Raw genomic sequence first — 21,452 nt, forward strand, 5'->3', positions numbered from 1 at the left:
CTTCCTTCCTTCCTTCCTTCCTTCCTTCCTTCCTTCCTTCCTTCCCTCCTCTCTTTCCTCCCTCTTTCCTTCCCTCCTTCTTTCCCTGCTTCCTTCCCTCCCTTCTCCCTTCCCTCCCTCCTTCCCTCCCTCCTTCCCTCCCTCCTTCCTTCCCTCCTTCCTTCCTTTCTTTGTTCCTTCCCTTCATGAAGCACACTAAAGCTACATAAATTTATGTAGCTTTAGTGGGCTGTTTTCTCTTCTATGTATGTCATTTGATAGATTACTCTAGTCAATGAGTAGAGGTCATTGTTACAGAAAGGAATTCTGATGTGGGGAATTACATACTCATTGTGTAAGCCAATTAAGTGAACATAATTAATAGTGCTAACTATCTCAGTGCTGAGTGAGCTATGTCCCTTTTGCAAAAACAAAATACAGATGCACTTGTGGCATATAATTTGCTGGAGATATGACAGTGAATCATGCAGCTATTGTTTGGAGGCAAGGGAATTACACCAGAACATGTTCTAGGATTGCTTTATGAAATGGGACAATTACCCAGTGAGAAAAGCATACATTTACCTACAGATGTCTGCCCTAAAATGGTGGACTTGGTGGGTATCTGAAAGGTAGGAAAATTAAATGGTCTCCAGTCCCTCCCAGTTAATTGAACTCAAATGCTCCCCTTGCTTTACTAAAATGACATTTCTGACCAGGGCTGTTTGGAAGAAATTAGAACTAATTGAACACTGGAAATAGTTATTTGGGGTACATAAAATATAAGGGAAAGCAATCATTCCTTCCTTTTCCTACCAACATTACCAGTATTTATTGTACATATGTAATACAGTGAAAAGAACACTGGATTTTAAGTTAGTAAAACTGCCTGAGTGGGGGCACATTGATATCTCTATGGGCCTCAGTTTCTTCATCTCTAAAAAGTGTCATTTAGACTGGTTTATTTTCAACTTTCAACTCTAAAAATACGATCCTAGGTCTCTTAACTGCTGGGGCTGTCAATCTGAAATAAGCCAACTAGTAAGGGTCATATTGATTGCTTCCTTTGGTTGGCTGGTTTGATTGACAACTCAGGAAACAAGTGACATGGGATATAGGAAGGCTGGAGGTTGTTAGATGTATTCCCTTCCTTTATCTCCCTTCCATTGATTTAATATAAGATAACAGGTTTGGGTAATGGGCTGAGGCTGCAGATCAGGGGTTCTTAACCTGAGATCTATAATCTTGTTTTTGTTTTCTAAAATATATTTTGATAATGGCATTTGGCTAATGGTAATTGACTCTTTTGTAATTATGTATTTTATTTTATGCATTTAAAAGCATTATTCTGAAAAGATATCTTTAGGTTTTGTCAGACTACCAAAGGGATCCATTACACAAAAAGTTTAAGGACCCCTGCCATAGAAGATGGGCTGGTGTTCCAGGAACAAGTAATATCGCTGATAATATCGTAGTAGTTGATGTCCTCTTTTAGAATAAATTATTCTCCATTAATTTATATGTAACTGGTTCTGTGTATGCATTCCTGTACACATGTATATGGGCACATTTGTGTGCTGGGGTATGGTGCTGTACTAGGAGTAAGGAGATTAAACATAACTTCCAGCTGGGGGTATGGGTCCCCAAATGGAGTCGTTGTTTAGTCATTTTCAGTCATGTCTGACTCTTTGTGACCCCATTTGTGGTTTTCCTGGCAAAGATACTGGAGTGGTTTGCCATTTCCTTCTCCAGCTCTTTTGAAAGATGAAGAACTGAGGCAAATAGAGTTAAGTGACTTTCATAGGGTCATACAGGTAGCTAAGTTTCTGAGGCTACATTTGAACTCAGATCTTCCTGACTCCATGCCCACCACCTTATCCATTGTGCCACAAATGTCTCTCTAAACTTAATGCTCTCTCCACTACTATCTACATACAGCAAATATTTTGTAAAGAAAGCCTACATTTTGGTATCTTTGCAAATTTGAAGATGAAGAGATGAAATGGCATGCTCATGGTCCACAGAAGTGAGTTTTCAACCCAGATCTCTCTCCAATTAATAGCAGGTGTTTGTGAGATGTTTAAAGAATAAATAAGAAGCAAACCTAGCTTTTGGAACACTGAACCCAGACTTGACTTGATTAGTAGAGTATCACCGAGGCCAGACCAGCAAAGTTGTCATTTCTATTGGCTTCATTCCTAGGGCTGGTGAATTGATCATCTTCATGGTATCAGCTGTTTGCTGTGGGGAGCTTCTGGTTTCCAGGAAGTTGACAATCTTATTTCTTAAGGACCAACTGACATCTAGAAGCTGACCTGTCAATCCTAAAACTTGTGCTTTTGGTTACCTGTTGAGAGGTACTGCATAGGAAAGAGCAAACTCTGCAACCAGGTATTAAGGAGAGGAATCCACATTGGCCAATCAGTCAGTCTATAAGCATTTCTTAAGCACCTGCTATGGAACAGACACTATATTGATCAATAAACATATATTGAATGATAGCTCTGTGCTTGTTGCCATGGGAACAACAAAGATATTTAAGACATAATCTCTGCCCCCAAGGAATTTATGATGTGGGTTTAGTTGGAGAAACAAGATATGAACACAAGAGGAATTAAAAAGCAAAAATAAATTCCAAATGACTGGTAAGGAAAAATACTTTGCTAGAGAAGTTCTAAAAAAGGAAAGGTCATTATGAACTGGGGGTGGTCATGAAGAACTTCATGGAGGAGGTGGCACTTTGCTTAGGCTGAACTTTGAAGGATTGACAGATTCAAATAAATAGAGAGGTGTGGGGCAGACATCTTAAATGTCAGAAATTTGACATTTTTTCTCTATTTCTCTATTTGTCTCTTGGAAAAAGACCTCCAATTCTCTTAGCCCTTCTAGGCAACCTGTATTATGAGAAGCAGACAGGATTGGTTGTTAGAGAAGAGGAATGGATTGACTGGGGAAATAATTTGGTCCCTCAATGGAATTCATAGAATAATAGCTGTAGGGCTCAAATACTACTACTACTATTGCTACCACCACCCACCACCACCACTACTGATACTACCTAGCATTTATATAGTTCTTTGAGATTTACAAAATACTTAACATATGTTATTTTATTTTATCCCCATAACAACCCTATGAAGTAGGTGCTATTATTATCCCCATTTTACAGATAAGAAAACCGAGATCAGGAGAGATCTACTCAGGGTCACACAGTTAGTACATGGTTTGAACTCAGGACCTCCCGACTCCGAGTCCAGTGCTCTATCCACTGAGCTACCGAGGTGCTGGACCTTAGAGATTATTGAGTCAAATCTCCTCCCTTTATTTATAAAGAAATTGAATCTTAGAGGAGTGAAGTGACTTGCCCATGGTCATATAGGTGCCAGCAGTGACAGCTAGAGTCTAGTATATTTAGACTCACATTTTTCTATGCATATTATGGTTTGCAAAATGCTTTCCTCACAACCACTTTGAGAGGTAGGTAGTATATATGGAATCACCCCCACTTTACAGACAAAGAAAGTTCATAGATGAAGTAGCTTATTGAGTTACACAATTTTGGCAGGAGCTAAGACTCAAGACCAGAACTACTAGCTCTGAATCCAGTGTCTTCTCCACTATGCCAAACTGCCCTTTCCCTCCTTCCAGATATGACCTTTAGGTGCTGTGATTACCAAATAAATTGTGAGAAGGGGAAACTGTGTCTTTCCCCAGCTGTTAAAGTTCCATATGACTTGAATTTATTTATTTGCTTTTTTAGGGGGAGGGCAATTGGGGTTAAGTGACTTGCTCAAGTTCACACAGCTAGTTTTTGTGTTGTGTCTGAGGCTGGATTTGAACTCAGGTCCTCCTGACTCCAGGGCCGGTGCTCTATTCACTGTACCACCTAGCCACCCCTTGAATTTATTTTTAAAATGCAGATAATTGCATTACCCTGACAGTAACAAAAGCTAGCACGTGGAACACAGATGCTTTTACCACTCTATGTGGGAAGGAAATCATTTGTTATTGCCTCATCCTCAACTTTAGGTGCCAATTGATGAGCTAAGCTGATGAACTTGATAAACAAGCTTGAGTTACTACTTTGTGCTTTCTTGTTATAGAACTTTACCCCCAGTTTCCCCCACTCCCATCTGCAAGACGAGGATGGCAGTAATACCTGTCTCTTCTCTCCCTGGGGATATGTTCAGGATAAGTGAAAAAATAATGTATGGCCCTGCTTTGAGCCCCATGTAGAGATGTGCAGAATTTCTTAAATTCAAGACATTGTGATAACATTTTTCATTCTGTAGCAGTCTTCTACTGGGAAGATTGGTCAGCCAGCAGGATCATTAATTAAAGTACTAGGATTTGTGAAGAAGATGGGAAGAGCTTATTATACCTTGAAAGTGTTACCTTGTCAAGTTTTTGAAACCTAAATGTCACTGGAGTTTTGGAAAAACCAGGTCATGGGAAAACGAAGACTTTGAGACAAGTAATTTAATTGGTGTCTCTATTTAGAATAAATAATCTTGGATGATGAATGGACGAAGTGTTCTCTTAATGAAACTGGTCTATGCTGGTAGATTCATGATCTTATGTTGTGTTTCTTTTCTTTTGCCTTGTGCGTTTAGGAAAAGTGGCCATACAGAAGGAAGACCTCCAGAAGTACCATAACAGAGATACTTGGTTTCAGCTGCAGCATGTTGATGCTGATTCAGAAGTCCAGGTGAGATTTACATGACAATGGAGGCTTTTAGAATCAGCTTTCCAGACTGTGTAAAACTAAAAATAAACTACAGATACCATCGGAGTCTGTGGAAAAGGAATCCATACATAACTACTTATTTTGTGATTAAAGAGATGTCCAAGCAGGGAAGAATTCTTCTTCTTCCCTGTTCTCCTACTCTGTCTTTCCCTTATCCCGCCTTTCCCTTACCCAGGCATTTCCATTGCCAGACATCTCAATAAGTGTCATCTTTTCCACCCCTGAATTTCTAACCTATTTGATGTGCCATTTCTGCCCTACTAGTGGTCAGCCTTGAACATTTCCTACCACCCACCTTCTTTGTTCATATTTGAACAAAAAGTGATACACTGGAAGTTATCAAAATGGGAAGACTGCTGGGCTGTCTACAAATATGTGCCATCTTATCTTAAGTGGGTCTTTTCCTCTGCACAGATATTTTAGAAATCAGTTTCTCATTGACTCTCACATTATTCTGAGTATTCTCTTCTCTCAGCCAGTTAATCATTATGTATATATTAAATGCCTATTGTGTGCTATGGTTTGGTTCAAAGACAAAAATGAAATAGCCCCTGCATTCAAGGAACTTACATCCTGTTGATAAAGAAAATATAGAAATAAATATGAAATAAAAAGATAAGATATGAAATTTTTATATTTAAATAAAATATATTAAAAAAATAAATACAAATAGAACATAAAAGAAATAGCCCCTGCATTCAAGGAACTTACATCCTATTGGTAAAGAAAATATATAAATGAAAGAAGTATAAATAAAAAGATAAAATATGAAAATTTTATATTTAAATAAAATATATTTGAAAAATAAATAGAAATAGAATATAAAATAAATAAAAATAAAATCTATAAAATAAATACAAGGTTATTTTTGGAGGGAGGTACTAGCAGCTAGATAGATCAGGAAAAGCGTTATAAACATATAAAAGGTGAGTCTGGAGCTGAATTTTGAGGGAAACTAGTGATTTTGAGAGGTAGAAGGGAGGAAGTGGAGGAATGAATTCCAGGCATGGGGGAATGTAACAGAGATGGGAGATGGAATGTTATGTGTAAGGAATAGCAAGAAGCCTACTTTGGCTGAACTCTAGTTTGTGCGAAGGGGAATAAAGTCTAATAAGTTTATAAAGGCAAATTGGAGCCAGTCTGTGAAGGGTTTTAAATGACAAACAGAAAAGTTTGTATTTGATGGTAGAGATAATAAGGAACTCTGCTGGAGTTTATTGGGAGGGAGAGTGACATGTTGAAACATGTGCTTTAGGAATGTTGCTTTGGTGGCTGAATGGAGGGTGAACTAGAATGGGGAGAATATAAATTCAGGGAGACCAAATAGGAGGCTATTATAGTAGTCTGGGACAGAGGTAATGAAGATCAGAGTTCGGATGGTGGAGAAATAAATACAGAGAGAGGATAGTTATTAGACATAGCTATGGAAATAGAATTGACAAAGCCTGGCAATTGTATAGCTGAGGTGAGTATGAGTAAGAGTTGAAGATGGAGTGACTAGGAGAATGGTTTTACTCGTAACAGAAATAGGGAAGCCAAGAGGAAGTGTGGGTTTAAAGGGAAAGCAATGACATCACTTTTGGTCATGCTGAGTTTGAGATTCTGTATGAGCAACCACACTACTACAGGGTGGGCTATTAGCACAGTTTCTTTGATCTACTTTTCTAAAGGAAAGACAGCTTCAAAGAGGTCAATGATCTTACTTTAATTAACAGATGGATAAGTAGAAAGAAGTGAGTATCCAAGAAAGAATCCAACAGACAGTGTTCCAACTGTCTAAACAGAGTAATAGATACCTAATCACCAGACCAGGGAGCACCCGCATTAGATTCAGGCACAGCCAGTGGGGCTCCTTAACAATGGCTACCCAGAGTCTTGTCTGGCCGAATCACAAAGAAACATTCTTCCCATGAGTGAGACTCAAAGCAAAATGCCAACCTTCCGGTACAGATAGTTTTCAATTAATAGGCTCAAAGCCAGAAGGCATCACAACCCAGTACCTAATTGGCTCAGTATCAAAAGGTGTGAAAACCTTCCTGCAAGCAAGCCTCCCCAGAAGCAAGCTTCCCCCTAAGCAAGTTTTCCCTTAGGCAAGTTCCTCCCCCAAGAGAAATATAAATCTCCCTAAATATATATAGTTTTAACCTGATTGGCTGTATGTGATTTAGGATGTGTCACATCTGTAAACTGGACTGGAGCTCAAAGCAGCAAGACATTCGTGATTGAAATACCTGTGTACCTTTAGACCTGGGAACACAGCTCCTGTTCCAAAGGAAAAGGGAAAACATGTGGTTACATAGGATGATTAATGGATAGGGAAGACTTTATATGCCATTAACCCTACAGATGCCTGTGGGACAAGCAAATGGGCAGTTGGAGATATGGAAATGGAGTATGAGAAGAAGATAAGGGCTGGGCAAGAGAAAAATATGTGTGTCTGCATATACATATATAATTTATGTGTATATATCTATATACATAGAGAATGATGTATATAGATATATACACATATATGTACATAAATGCACATATACACATTTATGTGCATGTGTATATATACATGTATATCATATGCATAGAGATAGATTAAAGTATGATAGCCGATGAGATACTATTGAGAATATAGAAAAAACAGAGAAGAGAGGCCAGAAAAGAACCTTGGAGTATATCCATCATTGGGGATTGGACAGGTCATACATTCATAGCCTTAGAACTGGAAGGGTCAGCTACTTGTTTCATGTGTAGAAATGGGGAAGTTTAAAATGGAGAAATCGGGAAAAAAGGAATTTTCGAGGGAAATTTGCAGGGTTGTTTGTTTTTGTTTTTATCATTGAAGTAGGAAGTGAGGTCTACTCATGCAAGACCTTGTTCTGTGTCCTTTTCTATCCTCCCTATACACTTCTAAATTCTTGACTTCACTGTGGAGTTAATTATGGTCTCTATTCAGGTGACTTCCAGACCTGTATGTCCAGACCTAGTCTCTCTCCTGAGCTGCAGTTACATATCCTCAACTGCCTACTGAATATTTAAAACTGGATGTTCCACAGGCATCTCAAACTCATAGAAAAGGACATAGAACAAGGTCTTGCATACATCCACACTATGGGGTTGTAAAATAGATGAGGAACCAGCAAAAGAGGCTGGTTCTTACTAATTTCTCAACATTAAACAGTATCATCTAGACATACTGGTCTACTTGTTGTTCCTCACACATGGTTCTCCATCTCCCATTTCCATGCCTTTGTCCTGGCTGATGCCTTGCCTAGAATGCCCTCTCCTTTAACTCCTATTCTTGAAATCCTTGTTTTTTTTAAGACTCAGCTATATCTTCTCCTGCAGAAGGTCTTTCATGGTCCCCACTATGGTTAGTACTTTCCCCTCTGATATTAACCTTGTTTCTACTTTCTAGTTATCTTATATACCTATATTGGGACAAGTTGTGTCTGTCATTATAATTAAATTCCTTTCAGGTGGGGAATGTTTTGCTCTCTTTTTATCTCTAGTTTTTAGCGAAGTGCCTAATTCTTGGTAAATACTTGTTGATTGATGAGTGAAAGAAGGTAGAGGAAGTAGATTAGGAATGTTTCATCATGAGATGTCTTAGGATTTCCCCCATCTCATTTCTAAGGTTAAATATGTTTGTGTTTGCCATGAAAACAATATTTGCTAAACAAATTGTGTCAATAAAATGGTGAAATATTTAGCTTACTTAACAACATAAAACCTTTTTAATTTTTTCTTTTTTACAAAAACACCCCAGTAGCAACCCTTTTTCATGCTTTGTAGATTCTTAAATGCAGTATCCACAGAACATTTACTTGGTATGATTTTGTTGCTTTAGCGTATAATGAACGCAATAAAATTGTGTGTTCAGAGAAATTTGTCATTGGCTTTTCCTTTTCTTTTGGAATCCTAGAATCTCAGGGTTTGTTTTTTTTTTTTTTCTTTTTTGGGGGTGGGGAGGGGGGAAAGGTAGGGCAATTGGGGTTAAGTGATTTGCACAAGATGACACGGCTAGTTAGTGTTAAGTGTCTGAAGCTGGATTTGAATTCAGGTCCTCCTGACTCCAGGGGCCATGCTCTATTCACTGAACCACTAGCCGCCCCTGAATCTCAGATTTTGAAGGGATTTTGGAGGTCATCTAATGAAAGTGCCTACCTGATGCATGAATCCTTTCTACAACTTCTCTAACAGATGGTTGTCAAGTGGTTGCTTATAATTTAGCCTTCTAGATTAGTATAATTTCATTCTATTTGCACTCATAATTTATTCTGTAATCATCCTGTTTTGCTAAAAAAAAAAAGGGATCAGTTTTGTCTCTTTACTTCGTAATGCCAGTCATTCCACAGATGACTTTAAAAATCATTCTTATATTCTGTTGCATTCCATTGAATGAATCTAGATACTGGGGATTTGCAAGTGAAAACATGACATAGCCCTTGCCCTCAAGGGACTTATAGTTTAGTATTTTTGAATTATTTATTGCTTTCTTGGTCCCTTTTTTGCATAACTTTTATCAATTATTAATTATATTACATATCGATTTATTGTTATTATTAATTATATTACATCTATTAATTATATACTTAAATATCAAATTAGAAATTTAAAAGTGATAGGAAGACTGTTTTCCTACCTCAGAACATGAAAACTTTTCTTTTGTAATATGGAAATTAAAGGGAGTTGATATTTGCAGAACTGTCCTGTTTATTTTTGCATGGTGTTGGAACATGAAAAAATCTGAAAGGACACTTTCTAGTTGTTTATAACTTTAAAGCTCGTGGCTCAAACACAAAACTCATCAACAGGTTCAAGTATGAAATCTGATTTTGCAAGGTAGAAGAAATAAAATCAAATGAGAAATGGATTCTATTTTTGTAATTTTTTCCTATACTTTTTCATGTGTGTACCTTAGGGAAACCAAATTGCTTTTCATTTGGCCCAGTGAGTTATTTTAAAAAAGACACAATTATTTTAGTTAACTGATATGAATAGCATGTTGACATTATGTAGAAGGACAGCTAGGTAGCACAGTAGATAGAGCACTGGGCCTAGAAGGAAGACTTGAGTTCAGAAATGTAAAATGGGGACAGCACCTTCCTTTCAGGATTGTTGTGAAGATAAAAAGAGATAAATATTTGTAAAGCACATTACAAACCTTAAAGCACTATATAAATGCTACTATTGATATTATTATTATTGTCAGCATTGGTATCTTTGTTGCATCTCATTTCCTAGCTCTCTATGCTTAGGTTACTGATTAATTTTATAGTTGTCTTCAAATGATTGCACTGTGATGAAGTGACTGATTTTACAAAGATGATTAAGATTACACGAGTGGAAAGGGTCTACTGGAGACAAAGCAGATCTTTGTACATTGCATTTTGGAGCACCTCTTTGAGACCACTGTTTCTAATTGAATTGTCAAATTTAAAATTTTTGGTTGGGATAAGACATCGTGTAATTTCTTAATCTGTTGAGTAAAGATGGTAAAGATTTATAAGGAAAGAACAACTAAACCCAGTGCTGTAAACTTTTTAAACTATTCTTTTTTTATTATGAACTTAATAATCAGAAAAAAACAAACATTTCAATATACAGACATGAAAGAAGATTGAATATTAACACCTCTTACGTAGTCTTTTTAGGAAGCATGTAACCCCATTTACATCTCTGAACTTTTCTGCTTTCTTCTTTATATTTTTAAATGTTTTATTGATGGTTTCTTTCTTTTCATGTATCTCCATCAAAACCCATTAATTCACCCTTCTCTTGAATAGAAATCCAACTTCCCCAGCAACAAATTAGTATAATCAAGTAAAAGAAGTCAGCATATTGAACATTCCTGAAAATGTGTAATTTCATTCCTCATTTTAGTCCATCATTTCTCTGCTAAGAGGTAGGGAACATACTTTATTACAAGTTATCTAAAGATATGATTGGTCACTATGTTGGTCAGTTCTGAAGCCTTTCAAAAGCTGTCTTCTTTTATGTTATTGTGGTCACTGTATGATTTGTTTTCCTAGTTTTGCTAATTTCACTGCATCAGTTCATACAAATCTTCTCTGGTAGTCAGCCTGTCTTATGACACAATAGTATTCAATTACACTCATATAGCATAAGTTGCTCATCTGTTCTCCAGCTGATAGCACCCCCTTTTTTATAGTTCTTTGTTATAGCAAAGAGCACCATTATGAATATTTTTGTACTATTGGATTCTTTTCCCTCTGACACTGTAAACTAGACAATTTATTTTGTGCTCTCCATAAAAGTCAAGTGGAATCGCCATGAATTCTTGATCTCCTCAAATTTATTCTTAAAGCTTTTGGTGAATTACGTGATGAAAAAAGCTTTATTTCTTCTCCTTCCAAATTGCTGTATCATATGCCTGTAAAATTATGGGTAAAACTTGAGATAGGAATGGTAATTGGACATATGTTGAGGGCCTGACAACCCCAAGTAACTATTTCTGGTGAAGCACTTCTGATCTAAATGTCTCTAGCTTCCTGCCATACATGACTCTTGATTTTTTTTTTCTATGCAATGGTTTCATAGTTTGACCATTCAGTTCACCAGTTTCTTAGGTAACGCTGGATTAAGTTCGTTGTTCTCCTCCCTCCAAATTCCATTAAGGCAAGATTAAGGGAAAGTCTGTTGAATCTTTTTTTTCCTGCTCCTTGACACCACCCTCTTCTACTTACTTGCACCATTCATTATCATTTATCTTCCTTTGCACAGAAATACTCATCCAGTTACTTAAGGAGAATAAGGGCAAATATCCCAATACCCACTGCCAATTATGCCAGATATGATATATCACAATCACATAAAATGCTTTCCATATAGTACATTATCCATGGTATACAATGTTCACATATAGTAAATTCACCTATAGCAAGTTTTATCCATTATGAATCATTTTTTGATATCCTCTATAGGATACAGTATGTGATACTTTCCAGCTAACATTTATGTGTTATTTGGGTGATTCACTCTTGCATTATCCATGGTACAACATATGTTAACTTAGTCACCAGTCAGATAGTCTCTGCACTACTACTGTGAGAGTTACTGGCACTCTTGGATGCTCTGTCCTTCTATGGGGAAGATGTTCTTGTAAACATTATCCAGCAGACTAATTCTAGGACTATGATACTCCAAGGCTATTAGGACTGTCCATTGTTCTTGGTGGGTTGGTACCATCTAAGATCTCTGTTTTCTTGAGACCTCCAGTGAAGGTGTAAGAGGCATGAAATTGTCTGTTTCTGGCTTTCCCTTGTCTTACCTGTCGAGACAGGAAGTGGTCACCTTGGTAGCAGTTTACATTACACAATGGAGTTTCAGTCTTGTCTACCTTAGAATATTGACCTAGATCATTTCTCCCTTGAATCCTCTCTTGAGATAGATGTTCAACAAGATCCTTTGCTAAGTCCAATTTTTTGACCTTCCTGTTTACTTGTTCATACCAGCTCATTCAACAAAATATTTATTAAGTGATTTGTACTAGTTCCCCTGTGAGTACTGAGTGTGATACACTCATTTGTGTGTAGATCCTGCACCAAAAAATTTTATAAATTAATAGATCTTTTAGTCTCTTAATCATCTGATATAGGATGGCTTTCCATCCTTTGTTGTTGGGCTTTCCAATGGTTTCCCATGACACAGAGATTGCAGAGAAAGATGGCAGTGAACTTGATTACAATGCTGTTTATTAGTTTCAGTTCTTAGGCTGTTGTGGAGTTCCAACTGGTGAAAGCCATAACACACACTAAGAAATGAAAGCCATTAGCTTAAACTCTGTGGAAGGTGAAAACCCAGAAATGGTGACCTGTCAAAAAATCATAATTCAGAGCCTGAGTCATAACTTAGATACTGTGACTGGCACATGACCAGTACCCAACCCTGAGAGCCTAGGCATTTACTCAACAGCCTGGATGTCTGGGAACTGTGTTCAATCCTAAGTGTAAACTAAAAGTATTAGCCGAAACATTAACTAAACAGAAGAACCCGAAATATCAACTAATCCTCAGTGAAGTACCCTACAGCTCCTCTTTTTGTCTGATTTTGTAATTACCACAGGGATTTTTGGAGGTCTTTCTTTGCGGGGGGGGGGGGCTCCTCAGGATTCTCTGGAAGCTGCCCAGGTTGCCCCTGTTTATAAGTATTCATAATGATTGACTAAACTCCTATAATCAATCTGGAGCCCCTTATCCTCTTTCTTTGATATCAAATTCACCCCACAGGTATGGAGGAGGTGGAGGACTCACCAGTCAGAGGAATTCTGGACCTTACAGTTGTGTACTATACACTGGTTATAAATGTCTAGGTTTTTCTAGCATCGTAAGACTAGAAAGCAAAGGTCTCTGGGCAAGGTTCTCTTTTTAAAAATTTTTTAAAGCAGTTGGGGTTAAGTAACTTGCTCAAGGTTACATAGTCAGGTGTTTCTGGGTGGGTGCTAACTGTCTGAGTCCGGGATTCGATCTTCAGATCATCTTGACACTGGAGTCTGTGCTCTTAGTCGCTGAGCCACCTGGCCGCCCCTAAGCAGCTGGGGTTAAGTAACTTGCTCAAGGTTACACGGGCAGGTGCTAAGTGTCTGAGTCTGGATTCGATCCCAGGTCATCCTGACTCTGGGCCGGTGCTCTTACTTACTGAGCCACCCAGCCGCCCCGCGAGGTTCTCTTTTGTTGTTAGTTAGTGAATCATTTTACAGTCATGTCCAACTCTTGCTGACCCCATTTTAGATGATGGAGTAGTTTATCATTTCCTTCTCCACCTCATTTTACAAATGAGACAAACAGGGTTAAGTGACTTGCCCAGGGTCACACAGCTGGTAAGTGTCTGAGGCCAGATTTGATCATAATAAAATGAGTCTTCCTGATTTTAGGCCTGGTACTCTATCCTCTGTGCCACGTACATTCTAGTTAGGTTCTCTTGTAAGCATCATATTCTCTTACAAACATCAAATATGTATCAATCCTTCTTGATTTATTCAGGTTTGGGGAGAAAATACTCATCCTGGTTTTCCCAGTGTTTTTGTTTTAAATATCGTCACTGTCGTTTCTGCAGGAGAACTGTGAGTCCTAGCAATTCGTTAAGGATCTCTTCCTATATTTTAAGTCACAAAAAACAAAACAGAACAAACAAAGTGGGGCAGCTAGGTGACACAGTGGATAGAGCACTGGCCCTGGAGTCAGGAGGAACTGGGTTCAAATTCAGCCTCAGACCCTTGACACACTTACTAGCCGTGTGACCTTGGGTAAGTCACTTAATCCCAATTGTCTTGCCTTCCCCCCTACCAAAAAACAAAACAAAACAAAAAACCAAACAAATATTTTAAGCCATGGCCATGCCTCGTACTAGAGAACACTGCAGTATATTTTGTCATATCTGCCCAGCCTCTCTTTCATACTTAAAAATCCTCTCCCTCTGCATTTTGAAACCCCAGCTTCCCTTCAAGTCTCAGCTGAGAGTCCACTTTGTTCACAGGTTCATTTCAGCCCCTTTATTTTATACATGTTAGATCAGGAAACTTAGGCCCAGAGAGGTTAGATGATTTTGTAATTAACTAATTAATTTAGCAGGACCAAGAGAACAATGTTGTTTTAAGAATGGCATTAAGGGGACAGCTAGGTGTCCCAGTGTAATGGAAATGCAAATTTAAAGATCTTCCCTGCCCCTAGGCTAAAGTGCACCTGGAGCCTGGGATAGGAGGCTTGTTTTCAGTAGATACTTCTTGATTGGCCAGTGAGTCAATAAGGTTGTTACATTTTCTGAGCCAGGAGAAGGCTATATAAGCCCTGATGTGAGGCTTTGTTTTGGGGCTCACTTTGAGAAGTGTTCTGTGATTTGATCTGGATTCTGGGAAGCCGTTGTCCAGAGGGCCCCCCCCCCCATCCCAGCTTTGAAAAACCGAGATGTTGAAACCCAGATGTTATTTGGTATGGATGTAATGGTTGGACAGTTTGGAAAGCTGTCTACTTGATCTGTTTCTGTCTTGATAATTCTGCCTGTATACTTTGAAGTTCGGGGTGCTGACCTTTTTCCCCTGAACAAGGTAAAAGATATATGTCTGACTGATTAAAGTAAGCTTGTTAACCCATTTTGAGTTGCTTTCCTTTAACAAAGCAGATCTAAGAACCTGTGTTAGTAGCAAACCCTGAGGACGCCTGGGGTGCTTGCTGCCACACCCAGTAAATAGAGCACTGGCCCTGGAGTCAGAAGGATCTGAGTTAAAATTGGGCCTCAGACACTTGACACTTACTAGCTGTGTGACCCTGGGCAAGTCACTTAACCCCAATTGCCTTGCCTTTCCCCCTCCAAAAAAAAAAAAAGAATGGTTTTAAGGAAATAAATCATTTTGACTTTTATAAATACCCAAATTAACTATAAAGGACATATGAAGATACACTATCTGCATCCAGAGAAAAATTATATATAGAAGTATACATAGAATAATTTGAGATATATGTGTGTATGTGTGTGTGTGTGTGTGTGTGCCTGTTTGTGTCTAATGGTAGCCATCTCTAGTTTGGGCTGGGGGAGGGAAGACAGAAAAGGAAAATAATAAATTTACATGATAACTTTATTCTATATTTAAAAGGAATCACAAGTTATAAATAGTAGATTTGCAGTTTCATGGGCAATCATCATTTTTTATTATACGACATTATGGTAATATTTGTTATATTCCATAAATTAAAAGTAAAAAAAATGATTTAGTAATGCCTGGCACACAGGAGGTACTTAATAAGTGTTTATTGATTAACCCCAAACCACACAAGTAACAAGCAACAGGGCAAGCCTTTGAACCCAACGCCTCTGATTCCAAATCCAGGGCTTTTTGTATCACAATGTGCTACCTCTAACACCTGTGGTTAGCCCCTTTAGCTAGAAAATTGTGAGGATCAAATGAATCCAGGTCTTTTATGAACTATTATTGCCTCAGTTTAAGATAAATATGTCAAAGGGGTGGCCAGGTGGCTCAGCGAGTAAGAGCACTGGCCCCAGCGTCGGGATGACCTGGGATCGAATCCAGCTCAAACACTTAGCACCCACCCAGAAATAACTGGCCGTGTAACCTTGAGCAAGTTACTTAACCCTGATTGCTTAAAAAAAAAGAAAAATATGTCAAGTACCCAAAGGGAAGAGTGTTTTCTTAAGTTTCTCCATCTAATCAGATCTGTTAAATGAGAGGAGAATCCTGCCAACAGGACATCCACTTTCTGTTCTCTCCTACTGTGGTTTCTCCTTTTTAAAGGGCTCAGATAAAAAGCACAGAAGTTGCCAGAAGCATTTCAAGTTTGCATGTACAAATATTTAACATATACACTTGAGTAATGCCATCTGTTGACTGACCTGACTGTGGGAGGCAGGGTTCTTCCAGTTGTTTCGAGGAGGGGCCAATGTATTAGAGGCCTGGAGAGCTCCTCCTTGTAGCCAATGGCCTTTTATACCTGCCTTTTGGCTCTCAGGTGCTTCAGAAAGCAAAGCAAGAGAAGGGTTTTCAGTCCCTCCGAGGCATGGAGATATATGGAAACTGAGTTGGCTCAGCTGTGGTCAAATGCATCCTGAGCCTTCTATAGACTGTTTAAAAACCAGCCATTTGCTGAAGCACAGCTTCTAGAGGAAAATATATACTTCTCCTCTCCACAGGAAATAAATAGGTATGAGACCCTTTATAAATAAATCTCTGAGGTCCCGAGCTTTGATGCTTTTTGGTTTTGGTTATTTTTATCTCCCTTTGCAGGATTTAGTGGTAAGGGATGCTTTAATGCATGCCTGATAAAATTCAACCCATGGGCCACTTGCAGCCCACTAAAGGATGTTAGACGGCTGTCATGTGACCCGTGCCAACCAACCATTGTCGGTCTGTCTTTGCAGACTGTTTGTCAGTCTCTAGACTGATGATAGCTGGTTGCCACAGGTCACCTGATGCCACCTGAGACCCTTTGGTGGACCACATGTTGTGCAGGCCTGTTTTAATGCATTCTACCATTCCTGGGGTGGTGGAAATATTGCTCCCAAATGACCCTTCTTCAGCAATGAATTTATAGTCAGAACTGAAATTGGGTCATAGCTTATGTTCTTCACTGGAGTACTCAAAGATGTCGGTCAAAAACTTTCTTTTAACCGCTCATCTATGTGACCCTGTATTCAAATCCTGTGCTGAAACGACTTTGAGCTCTTGAAGGCTGGGTCAGAAGCGTTCAAGCTATGGCAAACCCTAACAAGTGGAGAAGACCTTGGGGTTTGAGTCTGGGCCCAGCTTCAGGCTAGGAGTCTGCTGCCCAAGGACCAGCCCAGTTCAGTTCTGTGAGGCCCCTTCCCAAAAGGTTGGAGACCAACATTTTTTTTGTTAGTTGTTGTTGATTTATTTTGTTTTGTTTTTCCATAAAACTCATGAAGACTATTTATAAGGGCATAGAGATTGTGACTTATTTTAGTAGAAGGAGGCCTCCAAAGGCTGAAATCACAGATCCTTGCAATATTGATGTATTTAAATAATAACAATAGTAATAATGATTGTTGTTGTTCAGCTTTGTGACCCCATTTGGGGTTTTCTTGGTAAAGATATTGGTATAGTTTGCCATTTCCTTCCACATCATTTTACAGATGAGAAAGCTGAGGCAAAGAGGGTTAAATGACTTGCCCAGGGTTACATACTAGTAAGTATCTGAAGCCAGATTTGAACTCAGGATGACGAGTCTTCCTGACTCTAGACTAAACACTCTATCCACTCTACCACTTAGCTGCTCAGTAATAATTATAGCTAGCATTAACTTTAAGGTTTGCAAAACATTTTATCATCTCGTTTAATCTTCACAATAGTTATGGGAAGTTGATACCATTATTACCCTCATTTTCGACTGAAGAATTAGAGGAAGATAGAGGTTAAATGACTTACCCAGGGTCACACAGCTATTGCATGTCTGAGGCTGAATTTGAATCCAATTTTCCAAATTCCAAGTCCACTACTCTCTTCACTGAATCACCTGGCTATCTTCCTGTGTATATTGATATAAAGGCTAGATCTGCTAATGAGGTAAAGTTTTTCTGCATTGTTTTATTTTTTTGAGTTTTATTTATTTTATTCAGAACTTAAGAAATAAACAAGCACAGGGGCGGCCAGGTAGCACAGCGAGTAAGAGCACCGGCTCCAGTGTTGGGATGACCTGGAGATAAAATCCTGGGCTCAGACACTTAGCACCCACCCAGAAACACCTGGCTGTGTAACCTTGAGCAAGTTACTTAACCCCAATTGCTTAGGGGCGGCCAGGTGGCTCAGTGAGTAAGAGTACCGGCTCCCAGTGTCGGGATGACCTGGATCAAATCCGGGCTCTTGAGCAAGTTACTTAACCCCGATTGCTTTAAAAAAATTTTTTTTAATTAAAAAAAAATAAATAAACAAACATTGTTTTATTAGTCATAATTTCTTTTGGTCCAGAATTATAATTTTATTAGTGCACAGAACAGCCATTGTGGAATCTCTCTCTGATGTTGGTCAAAACCTCATCAGCCTCCTCCCCTAGGCTTATAGGGTTACCTGAGGGGAGGGAAGGGGGAACAGAGAGGTTAGCAGAGTCACATACTAAGTACAGAAGGGAGAACTTGAGTCTTTCAGACTCCCATGGTCACTCTCTGTCCACTGCATAAGAGATCTCATAAACCATTATTAGTCTAAAGTTAACTTTCTAGGAAAAGTCATCTTTTTACATGTGGTCTAGAACAGGATACCCCCTACTTTTTATACTGTGTATACTCCCACTCTCATAAGCACCAGAGAGGGGAAACACCAATTATCCTACATCATAGGATATCTCTGTATTTAACTGAGAGGAAAACTTTAACAATTACCAGGGTCTGATCCTGTGGAGGTACTAGTCCCTCTTCTTGTGAAAAACAGGAAACAGGAAAGTGAACACTGTGCCAACTGACAATACCAGCCAATTTGTTAGCAGTTGTGATGTGTGTGTGTGTGTGTGTGTGTTGGGGGGAGAGATATTATTAATTGATACAACAGCAACATTCTTTAGTTTGGTAAGTGACAGAAAAATAGAAAGATAAAGGTCAGGCTGGATGGGGAAAAAGTCTTAAAACATGACTCCTTGTAGGCTAAGTAACAATTGCATTTGACAAGTATGTAGAATGATGCTTAGAGAAAGACTGAAGCTCCACCTGAGCCATTCAGTGAAGTTCCAGTTCCAATACCCATGAACCTACTCTTATATCTCCTGTGATACAGAGCTTTCTTTAAAGAAAAACCATTCAGTGATCCCTCTGTAGCACAAATGCCCTGCCTTTCACTGATGTTTTGCTGGCCAGTCACTGTGTCTTACACTCTGCTGAATGTTCTGACAGGCTGAAGACCCCTCCTTCAAAAGCTTATATGGTGTACTTTGGGGAAAGTTTTGGTGTAGTGGAAAGATTCATTGGACTTGGAGTTATCATGACCAGCATTTGAATTTTCCCTAAGACATTAAGCCTTGTGACACTAGGCAAGATGATTTAACCTCTCAGCTTCAGTTTTCTAATCAACAAAATGAGCATTATAAGACCACCAGCTTCATGGAGTTGTTGTGGAAGATGAGTCTTCCTGATTCCTATCCTGGTCCTCTATTCGCTGTGCCACCTTGCTGCTATTAGCTAATATTTTGTACTAGGTCCTGGGAGAGATGCAAAGATGAATAATATAAGGGTTCTTCTCTCAAGGAGCTTACTGTCAGATATAAAAGATTACATAATTAGTGAGTTACCCATATCAGTAAGTTGTTTCAAATTGAGTACAAGTATCCCATAGTCTGTTTTTGATGATGGTTTTTGTTGTTCAGTTGTGTCCAACCCTTTGTGACCCTGAAGACAGGAGCACGACAGGCCCTTCTATGCTCCACTATCTCCCAAAGTCTCTCCAAGTTCTTGATGGTGGTACCATTTACTTAGTATAGGCAGTAAAAGTAAACTTCCTACTCATCAAGTGGACTACCCATGTAAACCCCCATGAGGCCCTATAGTGTAGTTGATATAGTTACATATTTAAAGTCAGAGAGCTTGAGTTTGAATCCCACTTCTCTTCCTTTTTTCCTTGTGTAACCTTGAGATATTTCCTTTTTCTGGGTCTGTTTCCACATCTGTTGCTGAGGCATCTTCCTGCCTTGAATCCTATGATCCCATGAACTGTTGGCACAGTTTTCATAATGCCAGAACAGTGTGCATAGTAGATGTTCATTAAACATCGTTAAAAATAAGCTATCTATTCCAAAGGACGGGATCAGTTTGGTTAAATGTGATGTCTCATTGCTTTTAGCCTTCTTCCTGGAAGGCTCTGGAAGGTTGTATTCCCAGTCTTGGGAGTTGTCTGCCTCTCCTGTTGGCATATGATGGTTCTATATTTGTGGTGCCAAGGATCGTGGAGTAACTTAAAAATCATTGTCACAACCTCCCAAGGAAAGTACATTTATTTTAAGTTCTGGAACCAGTTGCCACATGACTGCGTGGCAACCAAAGCCCATCATTTCTTCTCAATAAGCCTACCTCTGTGACAGGAGAACCTCTTTTTAGCTTTAACTAGTATTTATGGGTGTGGTTTGTTGTGTTTTTAGTGGCAGCTTCTTGAAAGTCTATTTGATGTAAAGGGCAAAATGGCCCTAGTAAATGAGACTTATAAGGAAGGCTGGAGCATGGTCAAGAAAGTCACTCATTTTGGAAGTATTCATTCCCCAGAGGTCATCAAAGAACTCTGTGAGTTCAGAGGAGATGCTCAGCTTTGCTTAATGTATGAGAACTTTTATGGCTAAGTTGTGGGATTTTTTTATGTACACAGTATGTTTGGTTTGAACCACAAATCTGCAGCTGGTAGAAATATGAGGTGCATATTTTGGTGGGTTTGTGAAGGGTGTAAGCAAAACTGGTTTCTTCTGAATATCTACCCTGTGAAGTTTTTTGGTTTCAGTTTTCTAATGATGGGGCTCCTAAACGATTGCAGCCAGAGATAGAGAATAGGGCGTTTGCTCTTAGGTTATCCAAACAGCAAATCCTGGTTCCACTTTATTTGAAGCATGTTTGAAAGTACTATATTTTAACAGTTGTCAATCAAAACCAAATGCTATATAATTATAATGACCAACTTTGTTTAAAAGAAAAGATATGAGAAAGTATCTCCTCCACTTCTTTCCAGATGTAAAGACAATGGATAGAGAAGATATGACTTATACATATATATATATATATACACATACATATATGTATCTTAATGAATAGCAATGCCAAATTTTTATTTAAAAAATTTAATAGTATCTTATTTTGTCCAATTACATGTAAAGACAACTTTTAACATTTATTTTTAAAAACTTAGAGTTCCAAATTTTTTACCTCCCTCCTGCTAGGGACAGTAAGAAATTTGATATGGTTTATATATGTGCAATCATGTAAAACATATTTCCATATTAGTTATGTTGTGAAATAAGAAACAGACCAAAAGAAAAAAGACCATGAAAAAAAGTGAAGTGAAGATGATATAATTCAATCTGCATTAAGACTCTACCAGCTCTGTCTCTAGATGTGGATAGCATTTTTCCTCATGAGTCCTTTAGAGTAGGAAGATTGCATATGTTGTCAGACTTTTTCAATATGTTGGTTAGTTTTGCTGAACTCTTTTGCCACCTTATCATAATGGGAAGTTCTCTGAGAAGGGAAGGGGGGATACATTTAACAATATTGGTAATATAAA

General features: G+C 38.5%; 1 protein-coding gene across 2 annotated transcripts in view; it reads left to right on the forward strand.

The window, feature by feature from the left end:
* The window catches only part of RASA3 (RAS p21 protein activator 3), a 295,543-nt gene that overhangs the window by 160,392 nt on the left and 113,699 nt on the right, over positions 1 to 21,452 (forward strand). For both annotated transcript variants that reach the window (XM_069094058.1, XM_069094059.1), the window contains exon 4: positions 4,593 to 4,687. In XM_069094058.1, coding sequence (XP_068950159.1) covers positions 4,593 to 4,687 — 95 coding nt within the window. The remainder of the gene's footprint in view (positions 1 to 4,592; positions 4,688 to 21,452) is intronic.

This window comes from Petaurus breviceps, unplaced genomic scaffold (genome assembly GCF_028583685.1).
Source record: "Petaurus breviceps papuanus isolate PSGF00001 unplaced genomic scaffold, PetGlider_PUasm1.0 214, whole genome shotgun sequence".
In the NCBI taxonomy this organism is placed as follows: Eukaryota; Metazoa; Chordata; class Mammalia; order Diprotodontia; family Petauridae; genus Petaurus; species Petaurus breviceps.